We start from the raw sequence: 17,081 nt of genomic DNA on the forward strand, positions 1-17,081 counted from the left end.
ACAGTTTAATAAATCAGTAACAGATAAATACTGTTTAATAAATCAGTAATAGATACATAGTTCAATAAATCAGTAACAGATATACACAGCTCCATAAATCAATAACAGATATACACTGTTTAATAAATCAGTAACAGATATACACTGTTTAATAAATCAGTAACAGATATACACTGTTTAATAAATCAGTAAAAGATATACACAGTTCAATAAATCAGTAACAGATATACATTGTTTAACAAATCGGTAACACTAACACTACAGGTTCAGATTTCCATAGTATGATCAGCGATTTGCATTTTTTGGACATTTAATTGTTTATGGTTTAATCCATGGCTTAATCTCAATGGTACATGTAGATTTAACGCCTGGTTTGGGATTCAATTGGATCAAAGACATTCATCAAAAGATTTTTCCCAACAAATATAGGTGACACTGGTTTGTTTATATCATAAGAGAATGCCAAATGTTACTAAATATTCAATTCATTATATCTTTGTTAATACTGGATAGTATTGCAAGGAATTAAAATAATAATCAGCAGCTTTAATCTTTGATGCCAATAGCCTTTGGTTAAAAATCAATTAACCTCAAAGCCAGGATTAGTTATAATTAAAAACTTGTCTGACGTCATCAAACAGATTAAAAATCTAATACCGGTATTTTAAATTGATATCTTTTACGTAAAACATCTTGGAAAATTAGATAAGATCTGACAGTTGTAAGACAATGGTATTGGCAGGTGTATCACACATCTAATAATTAAATTAGTAAGACATCACGTCAATATTATTAGAGAATATTATATGATGGCCCTTTACATGAAGGCTAATAATATATATGTATTATAATGTGTGAATGGCTGTTAAATACTAATAAGGTTGTTGATAACACCTTAACCAATTATAAATGACTCAGGTAGAAGCACTTACAAGCTTATCAAAGACCGCTTTGATGGAAGAAGACGTAAATTAGAACAATGGCTGTAATGACTACAATCTGTTATGATATATTATGTTTCTGTGTTCTGTATTGGTTGTTAGAATTATAGATATAATAACTTTTAATATGTGTTCCTGCATTGTTGAAATAAAGAAGTCAAATCCAGTCACCGTTATCATTAAAGAGCCTTTGATACTATGTTAGTGTGTTCTTGCTATTATAGTTAAAAAATAGATAATATAAAAGCAATATGCTGAAAATTTCAGTCAAATTACTTCACTCTGAGCCGAGACTCAATCATTGTTACCATTGTTACAATAATAAACAAAGTCTTGATTATTCATTTTTACGGTTAATCATCAACTGCCGTTGAACCGTATATCGCATTCAAATATTGATAACAGTTTGACAGGTAATCATTTTCACCATCTAAAATATACACAACATATGTTAGATTTTTACTTGTGGTAATTACTTGTTATATTAGATATTACTCATCATGTTCAATATTTATTTATTTATATTATTATATACTGCACTATACTCTCCCGTCAAAAGGCAACACCTACATGTAGTAACTCACGTTTTTCTTATTTTGAGAAAGTAAAGGGAAATATAATGAATGAATATTAAACCACAGCTTATCCATTGATTTGACTATTGAGTTACTAGGTTTTTCTGTGGCATACTAGGCAAATGAAGGAATGCTAGGTTGTGTCATGGGTGTAACTGCTTACAAAATCAAAAGATTGGAATATCTAGTACAACAACAGGAAGCACATACCCTAGTAACTACAAATTTGGTCCTAACTCAATTTTGATAAAAAAGTGAGTTACTAAGTTTTGACTTTTGAAGGGACACCTTTCTATCCATATATATATTTGTGACTGTCGTTTGTCTGTCTGTCTGTCTGTTCGGGGTTGGCAGCTACACTAGGTCTGCCCCGAGTAACATAGACCAGGTGGCGTTAGTCTACCACTTCCGGTGTCGGAGTTATGACCCCCGGGCGAAGTCTGTCTGTTCGGGGTTGGCGGCTACACTAGGTCTGCCCCGAGTCTGAAATTTGGGGTATAGGGGTAGCTCGGACCGGGGAGTAACATAGGCCAGGTGGCGTTAGTCTACCACATCCGGTTTCGGAGTTATGACCCCCGAGCGAAGCCGGTCTGTTCGGGGTTGGCGGCTACACTAGGTCTGCCCCGAGTCTGAAATTTGGGGTATAGGGGTAGCTCGGACCGGGGAGTAACATAGGCCAGGTAGCTCGGACCGGGGAGTAACATAGGCCAGGTGGCATTAGTCTATCACTTCCGGTTTCGGAGTTATGACCCCCGAGCGAAGCCGGGTATCCTGCTAGTATATAATAAAATGAGTGTTATCAATTCCCTAAGTTGTTTACAAAGTGGGTTGGTTTTTTTTACAGTAATCTCAACCAGTAACTATTACAGCAAGAATTAGAGGTGGTGTAGCACCCTTGACCAAAAACATTGTGACCAAGCATCCTTTGAAAGGCACCAAATAGAGCCTCCACATATCTCCCAAATAATCTCAAGTCTCCTAACTTTTCCGACCGCTCAAAATATAGCCAAAAAATCTAAATTTATCTCCCTTGAGTGGCAGTAAAGAGAGAGAGAGAAATGGGGCAGTAAATCTAAATTGCATAGATGTTCACTTTAGCATACCTGGTTTTGTATGCAAACACTATACAGGTTACTGTTTCGCCTGTCTGATACCAAATATTGGCAAATCAGATATATCTATCAATCTCTTTCACCAAAAGTTGGTAACAAATTCACCGAGATTGTACTAAATCAAATCCAAATTATTACAATTTTCTCAAGAATTTCCCCAAGTCCCTGGGAGTATTTATCAAATATTTATATGCTGAAGAAATTGTTTTCGTTTGTTGTGTTAAACAATATATGTCTGATATCAAAGAGTGAGAGAGAGAGAGAGAGAGAGGAGGGTTTAACCTCCACAAACCAGTTCATTTCGGGAATAACATATGGTTCAATTTCATTTCAATAACAACTCTTCAAGATCCTTGTGTAGTAGAGACAAATAAAACAGAATTTTGAACTATAAAAACGAAACGAAATAGGATCTGTCTTTTAATCAGATTGGTATTAGAAAAGAAAAATTCATCCCAAATTTTCTAGGGGGAGCTTGACACCGAAGTCCCCCCAGCAGCTTGAACCACTCAGTTCATGGTCTTTGGTCATTCAAACCTGAGCAACCAGTGGCTTAACATTAGCAATAACATGCTTAAGGGGAAGCAACTCTATATTCGTATGCCATAAAACATGAGGAATAAGTATTCATAACACAAAATGACACTGTGAATTTAACATAATAATGGTGACACACATGTACACATGTATATTTTGTATGTACTATCAAGCCTGGAAATAAGGCACAAAACCTCTGGTGTCTGTCATTTTGTCCGGCACTGATTTGTCTTTTTTATTGATATTATTAATACATGTCCGGCACTAAGTTGAAAACGTCAGATACTATTTCATCAGTGCCTGACATTTAGTCAGGTACATTTAAAACAGTTATTTCCAAACATGTGTATTATACTACTAATGCATAGGAGTGAAATGAAAAATATTATTTAATTATTGTGTAAAAATACAAATAGCTAATATTACATTCCAAACAAGGAGGCAAATATTTTGAATATTTGGTTACGTTTCAAGCAATAATACAACAGGAAATATAGCTCTCTCCCTTTTTGAATTGAGAAAGCTTCATGCTAAAAGACGTACAATAATCTATTACAAAAAGCTGTTTTAATTTGAATTATGTCAAATGTATTAAATTATATCTAGGATTTGGAATGAATTGCATTGATAATTTTTTCTCAATATTTTTATGAAAACACATATTACTCTTTCATTGATATTTTAAAAAACTCAGCAATTCTGGCTTGTCAATTAACATTAAAATGTAAAAATAAACAATGGAGGTGAATTTTAGAGATCTCCATCAAATAACACTAAATGTTTTATTTAATCTTGATTATGATTGGAATATATTTGCTATCTCTTGAAACACAGATAAACAAAACAAAATGGTTTCTGGTTGTTCTCCATCTTCAATAGAAGGCTTGATCTCGCTTTAACTATGTACATCTTATCAAGGCCTTCACGTAATACCCTGCATATTTCGGCACTAATTACGATTGGGTACAAGCCCAGCTGGTGAGCCTAACAAAGTCCTTGATCGTCGCGAATACCAAGTCTCGAGCTTTTAAGCTAAAATGTCTACATGTGATAATCGAGTTGCAAAGTTCAATGTCAAGGTTTACGTGGAGTCGCTATGTCACAACCTCTGATTGGACACTACCGTTCACGTGTCTGTAGATAATGTAGCTATAAGTTTGTGAATTGTGAAGTAATCTGGCAACGGCCAGATGTTGTAAAACTCGCAGTCGTTGCAGCTTCAGGAACATGGCTGTTCTCAAGACTTTGGTGATCAGTAAAATCTTAAATCTAGTGCACATTGGTCGCGACCATGGTATCTCAAAAACTAAAACTACACAATCTTTGGATGAAAGATAAATCTGTGTGTACAGATTCTAAAACATTTGTTCTCCAAAAGCAAAATATTTATAAAATGAGATCAAACACTGACAAGTGGAAACCACGTCAGAAAATCCCAATGAACTTTCTCGGTCAATGCAAAGATCGAACACGCGAACTCCAGGCTAGCGAGCCAGCGTTTTACCCACTTAGCCATTCTGGCTCCCTAAAAAAATATAAGCAGCTAGCAAGTTGGTGTGACATATAAAGCAGTGCATATCGAGATGGATGGAGCTATTTTCATTATTAACTGATAGGTAATTAAACAGGCAGCAGTGATTAGCACAAAAGTTCTTCATACAAGAAAATAAGAGGCACATGGTTTTTATTTTGTTAAACAGACAAGAGGTCGCAACCAAAATAAAATGAAAAACAAGACAGAAGGACTGGTAAAAATGTTTCCCCTATTCAAATTTATGAAAAATTAAGTCTACAAATTATCAAAAGTATTTGTACTTTAATTTAAGAAGATTAGGTTAAATGATCTCTGTAGGCATGTACAGAGAGAGAGAGAGAGAGAGAGCGAGCGAGGGTGTTCACATCCACTCAACATAAACTAGGTCATTTTGGGACTAACACATATGGATCAAATTTATTTCAATAATTCGCTCGCGCGTAGGAGTCTTTAGCAGTGGGAGGAAACCGGAGGACCCAGAGAAAACCCACAATGCTGGAAAGGTGACCCTACTCCTTGTCACGTACAACCAGAGGAATGAGTGGTGCATTAACAATACTTGATAACCGAGGATCGAGGTAACTTTGTTTTGAGTGTACATTTTAAATATTTTGGTTCTAAAACAAGTTATATTTACTTCTGTCTTGTTATTCATTTAAAGATGCATTATGTAAGAAGAGATAAATCTGCCTATTGTAGCAGGTCTTTATTTTGGCTTCAAATATTATATAAATTAGTTTCAATTAACAAGTATCATTGTTGCGATAGTAAACAATCTATATTCTACATCTGGTCAAAACTTCAAACAGTGATAAAGTAATTTGAATGAAATTATCAATATATTCATTTTGCATTATCTATTTTTGAACAATTATAGCAAGAACCGCCATCTCTTTGACTAAATCTTACATAACTCATCTTTAATCTTGACCATTTCACAGAAACAAAGGTTAGTTACAAACCTGATAGGAAGATAAGAATGTGGGACCGACATCTGTTACATCCTGGTTAATGGATTCCATATTTCTAATATCACTGTAAGCATCAAGCTGTAAACATCCCATAAACCCATGCAGTTAATAAACAGTGAATACAATGGAAGAGTTTAGGTTCAAAATGAAATGTAAATATTCCTTGTCACATTAAAGATGGGTTCCCAGAAAAGTATTTATCGGTTCCAATAAAAGTATGGTAATTTTTGTATATATGGAAAGTAGAGATATCCAATCTTACTAGAAAAATACTGGATTCCCAAAAAAACACTCATGGAACGTATACAGGACAAAAATGTAAGGGTTCCCCTAATCAACAGCCCGAGGATTACGAATTTCTGCACGCGTGATGTCAAAGGTCACACGCGAACATTGGGCGCTTGATGTACAAGTTGATAAACTTTATGAAGAGTTAGACGTACAACACTTTCTGAGATAAAAATGACGGAAAAAGACGCAGGTAGTGGATAATCTGAGAATTTAATTAGGATTCGATATTTGTAATAAATAGTAAGTGATTAAAGACAACATCGTTTTATGTATGCAATGAATTCTCCTCTGAATTCTAAGAGAGGTAAGTCACGTGACGTAAACATGACCTGGTTTGATCGAATTTTTATAGCAGGACATTCCTTCACAATTACAATGTTTGAGAAGGATTTGAAGCAAAATTATGACAAATTAATTAGTTTGAATATGTTTTTAGTCCATATATACCATTAAATCACCCAATTTGTACGCGGGAACCCATCTTTAAAGCCTCAATGTGTCAGATTAATCATTTTCTACAATCTGGTTAAAACACAGACCCTATTTCATGTTGTTTTTATAGTTAAAAATTTCGTTTTATTTGCCTTTACTACATTAGGATCTGGAAGAGTTGTTATCATTGACGTGTTCTGAATGATGTGAGCTACTAGCAAATGAAACGGTCTGTTACGGCAAGCTTTAGGCATGTTTTGCACGGAACTGTTGGTAATCAACTAGTAACATCAATGCTGATTGGTTAATCAAATGTCTGGCATCATAGGGTCAAAAGCCGCTCGTATGACCTCTGACACGACCTATCACTATAACCAGTCAGATCTTCATGTAGTGTAGGCCATCGAAAGTATAAAAAACGAAACGAAATATAGATCTGTATTTTAATCAATTTGCATTTTCCATATCTAAATTTAACAAAATTAAGGAACTCGAAAGTGTTCTTTAGACAGTAATCAAAACCATTAAAACAAAACACGAAGATTATAATTTAGCTGCCATCGTGAGCTTGGTGTTCACTTACAGAAATCAAATGTAACAATTAGTAGAAAATAATGGGAATATTTGATGGCCATAACTTTTGTTTGGATTTATCAATTTCAATAATTTTTAGACCAATGATTAGTAGTTTGCATGGTCTGAAAGTGATGTACTATTATATTGGCTTCTTAGTCAAGAGATTTTGCACTTTTTAACTGATAGATACATGTATTACTGAACATTTTATTTATATTCTGGTCTGAAAAAAATATTTTCAGTTATACCTGGCCCCGAGTTCACAATTTACACAACTTTCAACCACTATCTATGAGAAATATCTTTCATCCAGAAACACAAAACTTTGTACATAGTTTCTTATTGATGTATTTGATACATTAAAACAACAAAAGTTTTATACAGGCCTATATTTTAGTTAAAGATACATTATGGGAGATTAGATAAAGAGCTAGCAGTTCTCATTATAATATAATATTCAGTCAAATTGATCCACTCTGAACCAAGAATTTAGCGATTGAATTTTCGGCCTGGCCTCGATCATCATTACTAAAGTCGGTACGATAAAAAACATAGTCTCGATTATCAATTTCATGATTTAATCGTGAATGAAAATTGAGCGGCAAATTAGATCCTAATCCAGTAAATATCGCAGGCTAGCAATGACATCCAGAGTTGATTATGTTCTGGATAAGTTAATTAATGTCTAATTAATAATTTAGATAACATTTCAGGCCCAAAGGAAGACCTGCAATAGGCAGATTTATCTCTTGCTTAATGTGTGTTTAAAACAAGGCTAACAATGAGTAAATTCTTAACATTAAGTCTGAGAATGCTTTGTGAAATCAGGGCCTGGCTATGCCTATGTGTAACCCCACCTCTCTTTTCAAATCCAGAAACTTTCCAAAAAATAATTGGCATGCAAAGGGTTAAACTAAAATTTCTAATTAGTGTAATATGCTTTTTTTGATCTACCTATACAACAATATCAGTTGTTCAAATCTTAAAACTTTGTTACAGGTACCTACAGAGAAGTTATTTTATTAAATCTAAAATCATTTTGAAAATAAACTCTCCATTTAAGTTCCAATTCCATGCAGGATATATTAAAGCACCCTGTGTTAAAGGGTTTGCAAAATGTCAGACATGCACTAGGCACACAAACATTTCAATATCAAAGTTTTCTATTCATTGCAAGCATACAGTAAGTTTTATTTAATGTTATGTATGACATGCATAATTTTTATATACGAACCGTAAATTTAACTCTATATGGCTGAAAGTGAAAAATAAGTAGACCTACATGTCGTATTAGTTAACTTTTGTTTAAACATTGTTTTAAATCACATTTTAGCAACCAACAGCCCCTTCAAGTTTTTATTTATACCTATTCAGTTGCTATGTTCATAAAGAATTGCATCCATGAAAACATACCTCTTCTTCAATATTCAACTTACACTGTAACCCAGGTATCATTTAATCTTGTGTATCTAGCACTAATTTCTTTCACATATGTTTAATATCAAATTTTTGTTTAAAAATTCGTAAAATCATTTAAAATCACCCAAAATAATGTAATTTGTACATGTGTCCAGTTTAAAGCTGACTGATTAATTTTAATAATGAGTGTCTAATTTCATTTAATGAATGTAATTTCCTGACCACTTTTAAAAAATTTAATCAATACAATCAGTTGGGTTGTTTATTTTTTAAACAGTGGTCAAGAAATTAAACGCTTGTAAATTGGACACTCATTATCAAAATTTAATGGTCAGCTTTAAACTAGACACAAGTACAAATTAGATGATTTGGGGTTATTTTAAAAAAATTTTAACAAATTTTTATACAAAGATTTGATATTAAAACGAATCTGAAAGAAATTAGTGCTAGATACACAAGATTAAATGATACAGTGTTATATGCATGTTAATTTTAGTTTTCTGTGAATAACGCCACTGATCAGAGAGAATAATTTCATTAGAACTAACTTACTCTCTTTGGTGATTTGGATCGAGTTGTTTTGATACGAGGTGGTATATCAGAAACTGTTGGTGGTGAAACATCTCTTGACTTCTTTTTAGACCCTTCATGAAAATCAGCCTGATCAAAATTAGTTTTCCATGCAAATACCTAGAAAGAGAAATAATATATATAAAGTATGGAAGCAGTTGGAAGCGATAGTGCTTCGATATTATACTGAATAAGCAAATGTGCAAACTAAACTGTCCTTCAAAGATTCCAGAAAAAATGGAATCACAATATGTGAATAAATTATAATATTAAAATGTAATCCGTGTTTGTCTCTTTTGAGAGGTGGGGAAGTGAAAGCTAACTAACCATTCACTTTGGGTCCTTCTGAACATGAATATGAGTCTAAAACACTAGTCACCAAAAAAAATTTTTTTTTATCTTGTGATGGACAAGGAATTTTATCAAGAGATACTGCTATAAGTCTTCACTTATCATATTAGATTTTCCCTGACACAAAGCGCAAAGATGCTTATTAGACGCTTTATTTATATATGAATGAAATGAAATGAAATGGGGTTTAATGTCCTACTGTTCTGCTCCTATACTGGGCTAATGAAAACGGGCATACGCCATACAGTGTTCTATGAGGGAAATTTAGTCGGGACAGCAGCACTACGGCCTACTCTTATATCAAATTCCAACTGTCAAGGGATCTCTTACATGCATGCCAATGTGTACACTGGACCTCGTTTTTTTTTTGTCCCATACGAATAACTATAAAGCTGTCCATGTCAGGCCCTCCGTCCTGCATCACTGACAACGGGAAACCATGCCGGAAAATCTGGATGAACTTTCTCGGCCAATGCAGGGATTGAAACCCAACCTCCAGGCTAGTGAGCCAGCATCTTACCCACTTAGCCACAGTGACCCTCTATTTATATATGAAATGGTGGATGTAGTCTAGTTATTCTTAATAGCTTACCTGTTGATCTGATCCTCCTGATCCAAAATATTCACCATTTTTAGAGAAAGCAACTGCTGTTACAGGTCCCTGTTAAAAACATAACAATATTTCATTAATTCATGTATATAGTTGGATTATTCTCAGGAAACAATTCACAACAAATTAAATTAGAATATTGTATGTAAAGAACCATAATAAATACAACATACAAGTCTGGAAAATAAGGCACCTGTCACAGACAATGTCAGGAACAGATTCAGGTTTTGTCAGGCACAAAACCTCTGGTGGCTGTCATTTTGTCCAGAACTGATTTGTCCGTTTTATTCATATTATCAATATATGTCTGGCACGAAGTTGAAAATGTCAGGTACTATTTCATTACTGCCTGACATTTTGTCAGGTACATCTAAAACCGTTATTTCCAGGCCTGACAACATAATAATTTTACAAGAGACACAACACAGCAGGCCTGCTACGTGTCATATTCCTAGAGCAATGGCCCAAGAAACCTCTCTCTCGTCCAATCAAATCTCTCCCGATTGTCATTAGATACTTTTACATTAACATATTCAGAGCTCTGGATAATCCTGAATGATTTTGTTACGCTGTAATGTATTGGTTGTTGACCTGTCATAATTTTGGACAGAAATTGGCATCAATCCAGCATTGTTTGAGTGTGATTAGGTTTAATCAAACCAAGATCTCCAAGGAGTATGACTACTTATGTGCGATATCACATATTTACTGTGAAGGCAGATCTTATACACAAATGAGTAAGCGAGAGGGCCTATCGACTTTGTGTACTATTGTAATGATTATACTATTTGCCTTCAATGTCATCCTCAATTCCATTTTGTCATGTTATTTCGTTATTATATCCAGTTGTATTTTCTCCGCTTCCATTGTTTACTATTTGTTATTATTATGGGCTATGCACAGTTATCGTGCGCAATAGTCATGTCGATAGTCAAATTTTCACGCTCACGTAAATCACACTTCGCCATTAAATAACCAATAAACTATGTATTGTCTTGGATCGTCCTGAATGTGATTTACTCCCGAATACCTTATTTGTAAACTACGACATAATAGGCTGTTGTCGAGCTTGCATAACTTTGTAATTCATATTTTTCCTTTCGCTTGTCAAAAGGTATGGGGTCAGGGGGTCAAATCGCTACACTATCATCAATCAAAAATATACAAATGCAGCATGTGACTGAAGCTTACGATTTGCACCCATCATAGCTCTGGTTACAGCCCTTGAAATACAAGGGGATCAACTCTCCATCAACCGAACTCTTACATTCATGGGCAGATATTTTTGGCCGATTAGCTGGCAAGTATAGTATGCTAACCAATGAAAACTACAATACAAATAAGCATGGTAAATGTTGTACGACACTGTGAAGATAGTATTAAACATACCTGATGACCATGTAAGGTATAAAAGATTCTACCCTCGGCTAAATCATATATTTTTAATGTAGCATCATCTGATCCTGATAGTAAATAATTACCGCTAGCATGAAATGATAAACTGTTAACTGATGCTGAATGAGCTGAAAATGTAACATTATATATAGTTGATTATCTATAGGTTGAATGCTCTCAGTTCATTTGGCCAAGGATGTCGTTTTGGGGGGCTGTTGATTTTAATGAAGATTAAAGCCATGTGCTGGTGATTCTTCAGTCATTTTAGAACTAGCGAAAATGAAGAAGAGGAAGAAGAATATTGCCTGAGCAGCTATATTTCCACCTATTCTTCAATTAATTCAAGCCAAAGTTTTTACATGCACTAAAGAATCACTAGACACAGTTTCAATATTGTCATCTTCACTGGCATAATCTATTACAAATTGACTACAGAGAGAGAGAGAAATGGAGTATAACGTCCACTCGACACAAACTAGGTCATTTCGGGACCAAGATATGGCCCAATTTTATTTCAATATTTCGCTTGCGCATAAGGGTCTTTAGCAGTGGGAGAAAACCAGAGGACCCAGAGAAAACCCACAAGGTTGGACAGGCGCCCCTTCTCCTTGTCACGTACAACCGGGGAATCGAAACCACGCCAGTTGACTCAATGACAGACCGAATGATACACCACGCAGGTGCTAACCATTCGGCCGTCCAACCCCGCAAATTGACTACAAATTCTTGGTCCACATATATGCTTAACTAGCGGATAACCCAATGCTGTCCAGGTTGTGCCCATAACAATAAAACAGGAAGCAGTAGCCCAACACCACCCAGCCTATGTTACTCCACGATCCAAGCTTCCCCTATACACCAAATTTCAGCCTGGGAACAGCAATAGTTTAGCTGCCAAACCTGAACAGACAGACAGACAAACGATAGTCACAAACATTAGTATAGATTGTGCACTATACAGTATAAACGATGGTAGAGTTTTTACTTACCAACATAATTTTGTAATAATTTATTCATTCTAATATCAAAAACTTTAACACTGCCATCAGTACAAGCAGTAGCTATACATGTACCACTAGGATGAAACTGACAATTATTTATAAATCTAAAATTACAAATATACATATCATATACTTTATAATATAACAAACATGAAACATATATATTACACATACTTAGTCTGAAATAAAATGAAATGGGGTTTCAAGTCCTACAACATACTCTATAACATTAGAGAGAGAGAGAGAGAGAGAGGTGGGGTTTTACGTCCACTCAACACAAAGCAGGTCATTTCAGGACTAACATATGGTTCAATTTTATTTCAATAATTCGCTCACGCATAGAGATCTATAGCAGTGGGAGGAAACTGGAGGACCTGGAGAAAACCCTACTCCTTGTCATGTACAAGTTCGGAATCGAAACCACTGAATGACAGACCATCTGATCCAACGTGCATGCGTTAACCATTTGGCCACCCAGCCCTCCAAAACTCATATAAAAGAAGAAATTAAATGCAACTGACTATATTCATAAAAAAGCCGCTGATTGTTATTTGAGTAATTTTGAATTCCTTGCAGAACACAATATTGTGAAAGTACCACAATATTGTGAAAGTTAAATCTCTAATAGGAATATATTGCGTTCAGTACTTAAAAAAGGTCAGAATTTCCAATTTCACAATGTTTTGATTAAAATTTCAAAACTTAAAAATCTGAACTAAAAGCTTTTGAGATGAGCAACAAAGTAGTTTTTTGTTTATAAATTATCTCTGTTACCTGAAGAAATAAGAAGAAATTTTTTAATATGACTGTTCGTGAAATTGGTGTTGATTATCAGACACGATACTAGTTTAGTCAAGAAAACACAATCGGCAAAATGAAATGAAATGGGGTTTAACGTCCTACTGTTCTGCTCAGAACTAAGCTAATGAAGACGGGCAAGTCGGGCATACGCCATACCGTGTGCTATGAGGGAAATTTTGCACAGACAGCGGCACTACGGCCTACTCTTATATCGAATTCCAACTGTCAAGGGATCGGTTTTTCGTTCCATCCGAATGACTAGACAGCTGTCCTTGTCAGGCCCTCCGTCCTGTATCACTGACAAGAGGGAACCATGCCAGACACAATCAGCAATATTCATGTTGCGTCAAAATGGAGAAAATACAAAATAGATGAAGAATAAGTTTATCTGAAGTAGCACAAAGTCATACAGACAAGTATCGTTGAGGTTGTGTAAGAGTAAACTGTAAAGGTGGAAGAAATAGGAACATTTGCGGAAACAAAAGCAGTTTTGAATATTGAGATAACCTACAAAGGTCTAGAAAATACAATATACAGTGGACTCTGTCAAATCCAACATCGTACAGGATTGTTACAATATGTCGGATTACGCAAAGTGTCAGAATACACAGTTTTCTCAAAACCGGAAGTATTATTGTAACTTAAAAAACTGGAAGTATTATTATAATGTTCCGTGTGACAGGACGGCTGATTGATGTCGTAATTCGGAATATTCAGAATACGGATTATTCAAAGCTTTTTTGGGGGGAAGTAATAAGGAAATAAATCGGGACATGAAAATGATGTCGGATTTCACAGAATGTCATAGTATTCAGATGTTGGATGTGACAAGAGTCCACTGTACATATATATCAACTTACCCTCCTGTCTCATAAAACGTATGAACACAATCTTTACTTTGTCTGTCCCATAATCGTACCGTTTTATCGTCACTACCAGATACGACCAAACGATTATCTGGAGAAAATCTGAAAATATACATAAATCAAATTGTATAAAAATTCCAAGCTTGATTCCTTAGAAGGACAAAATCCAAATCGGTTAAATTTCTCAACCAAATATCTAACCCTTTTATCATCTATTTTATTAATCTTGAATGTAAATTAACAGGTCATAAGTGTCTTTTATTTATGCGTTAAGAAGTAAGGGACTTCAAAATCCGAATCCAATTTCAAATATCAGATGAGAGAGAGATAGAAATGGGGTTTAACGTCCACACGACACAAACTAGGTCATTTCGGGACTAACATATGGTTCAATTTTATTTCCATAATTTGCTTGCGCATAGGGGTCTTTAGCAGTGGGAGGAAACCGGAGAAAACCCACAATGTTGGACAGGCGACCCTACTCCTTGTCACGTACAACCAAGGAATCAAAACCACGTCAGTTGACTAAATGACAGACTCTATGATACAGCGCGCATGTGCTAACCATTCAGCCATCCACCCCTGCCCCTCCACCCCCAAATATCAGGATTCTGATATCAATAACTAAAACCTGAACAATTAAAACTAATGGCTGATTCTAATTATTTTATGTACTTACTTTGCACATCGGACCCAATTCATGTGTTTAGTGAGAGAGAAAAGAAATTTTTGTCTGTGAACCGTCCATAACTGAAATGAAACGAGAACCAAATCAAAGTCTCACTTATAAATGTATCACACCGCTCCATTCAGGGACCAGCTCTTGGCCTTTGCAGGAAGTCGAGTCGATTAGTAGATAGATCTGTGTTAAAATTTAAAACCGTTATAAACCATAACTTTGGCAATATAAAGTTAATATAATCAAACAGTTAATCATGCATGATGCAAGAGCTAAATCTGCCTATTGTAGGTCTTTTCTTTGGGCCTTAAATGTTATCTAAATTATTAATTAGACATTAATTAACTTATCAAGACCATAATCAACTCTCGATGCCATTGTTAGCCTGCGATATTTAGTGGATCTGAATACCTTTCATGATGGATGATATAACCGTAAAATTGGATAATCGAGACTTTGTTTATTATCGAACCAATTGTAGTAATGACGATCAAGGCTACCCTAAAATTGAATCGCTAATATCTTGGTTCAGAGTGAATAAATTGACTGAAATTTTCAGCATATTCTCTTTTCATTATCTATTTATTAACTATTATAGTGAGAATTGTCAGCTCTTTATCTAATCTTCCATAATACCCCTTTAAAAAGCACATTTATAATATACATAACATATGTTAATAAGTCTATATATATATATGCTTGTATTTATTAACTATTATAGTGAGAACTGTCAGCTCTTTATCTAATCTTCCATAATACCCCTTTAATAAACTTTCTGTGATAAATTCATCTAGTATTAACTACATGCTACTCAATATTATTAGAGATATTTCCATTATTTAAAATAGCAGATTCTTGTCATGGCTTATATTATCACCAGTGGTTAAGACTATATAAAACTCCCAGTCAACCAGTCCTATTTTTAGGTAACCAAGTGAATGTTTTGTATAGCATGAACTATTGAATTTGTTGTTACCTTTATTGTTTTATCATCTGATGCTGTTAATAATGTTTGTCCATCTGAAGAGAAATCTACACTTCTAACTGTAGCTGTATGAGCTTTGAAAACGGTTGACTCACCTTTCCTAATTTAAAAAAAAACAAAAAAAGAAACAGAAAATGAATAATGAAAGTAAAATAAAGGTATACTAAGAGAGTGGGGACCTTCCACAACTAAATCTTACGGTTATGCCATCGGATGCAAAAGTTCTTAAAGAGTCAATCCATTTGGAGTCAAATACTCTCCAAGTGGCATGACTACTTGTGTATCCTCCAATATTAAAATATATTGCAACCTGTTTCGGGCTGTTATGTTTAATATCTGCAAATTACTCCTTATATGCTCAGAACTAGATGTACCTGTAACAATCATGCAAAAATTCATAGTGATATCTTGAAAGGCTTATGAGAGATGTCAAGAGTTGCAATTGATCATTCTGATTTGAAAAGTCCTCATAAGGCTGTCCTAATAAACGATAACGATAACTTACACACTTGGTATCCATAATCGAACTGTTTTATCTCGTGATGCTGAGGCTACTAAATGACCAGATGGTGAAAAACATGTTGAAAGTACCGCATCCTGAAATTACAGAAACAATATTGGTAATCAAAAACAATAATCCTTTTCAGCCAAATTATATCAACCATAAACTCAGTCAAAAAATGGAGTCAAATTGTTTCCGATGTGCAAAATGACTGATGGGTCAGATCTAGTTTCAGTCATTTTCCATAGCCCTCGGTCTTGACCAGCAGACATGGAACCCATGAGTCAAACATATCAAATTGTTCAGTAAGTAACCTCTTTGGACAGAGAGAGAGAGAAATGGGGTTTAACGTCCACTTGACACAAACTAGGTCATTTTTCGGGACTAACATATGGTTTAATTTTATTTCAATAATTTGCTTGCGCGTAGGGGTCTTTAGCAGTGGGAGGAAACCGGAGGACCCAGGGAAAACCCACGAGGTTGGACAGGCGACCCTACTCCTTGTCACGTACAACCGGGGATTTGAAACCGCGCCAGTTGACTCAATGACAGGCCTTAATGATACAGCACGCACGTGCTAACCATTCGGCCATCCAACCCCCCCTCTTTGGACAGACAAGCTGTGTGAAAATCTTACACTAAGACCAATTATATAAAACATTTACATGTATGTGACCATTTAAAGAAATATAAATTCCATGCCCAAGCTTTATAAAGTGCCCCAGAGCAGTCATTGATCATACTCCCCGCAGTGTTTCGTTTGATTAGAGCTAATCCCACTAAACACTGCTTTAATGGAAGCAAATTTCTGTTCCAAATTAGACTGGTCAATAGTCCGATTAACAAACAATAGCAAACTACGTAACAATATGATTACACTTTAAACATAGCTCCGATTGGACCAAATATGTTTACATAACGTTACGTCATGAC

General features: G+C 35.0%; 1 protein-coding gene across 4 annotated transcripts in view; it reads right to left on the bottom strand.

Moving 5' to 3' along the window:
• LOC126826810 (POC1 centriolar protein homolog A) overlaps positions 1 to 17,081 on the bottom strand; it is a 29,069-nt gene that overhangs the window by 8,642 nt on the left and 3,346 nt on the right. The window contains exons 4-13 of one of the 4 annotated variants that reach the window (XM_050555906.2): positions 16,152 to 16,243; positions 15,638 to 15,746; positions 14,662 to 14,732; positions 13,977 to 14,084; positions 12,304 to 12,419; positions 11,309 to 11,442; positions 9,902 to 9,970; positions 8,941 to 9,078; positions 8,204 to 8,224; positions 5,662 to 5,748 (exon numbers count right to left, since the gene is read on the bottom strand). In XM_050555906.2, the coding sequence (XP_050411863.1) occupies positions 5,662 to 5,748; positions 8,204 to 8,224; positions 8,941 to 9,078; positions 9,902 to 9,970; positions 11,309 to 11,442; positions 12,304 to 12,419; positions 13,977 to 14,084; positions 14,662 to 14,732; positions 15,638 to 15,746; positions 16,152 to 16,243 (945 nt within the window). The remainder of the gene's footprint in view (positions 1 to 5,661; positions 5,749 to 8,203; positions 8,225 to 8,940; positions 9,079 to 9,901; positions 9,971 to 11,308; positions 11,443 to 12,303; positions 12,420 to 13,976; positions 14,085 to 14,661; positions 14,733 to 15,637; positions 15,747 to 16,151; positions 16,244 to 17,081) is intronic. The other 3 variants (XM_050555907.2, XM_050555908.2, XM_050555909.2) reach the window with 3 other exon arrangements.

The sequence above is a fragment of the Patella vulgata genome, chromosome 7 (genome assembly GCF_932274485.2).
Source record: "Patella vulgata chromosome 7, xgPatVulg1.2, whole genome shotgun sequence".
Classification (NCBI taxonomy): domain Eukaryota; kingdom Metazoa; phylum Mollusca; class Gastropoda; family Patellidae; genus Patella; species Patella vulgata.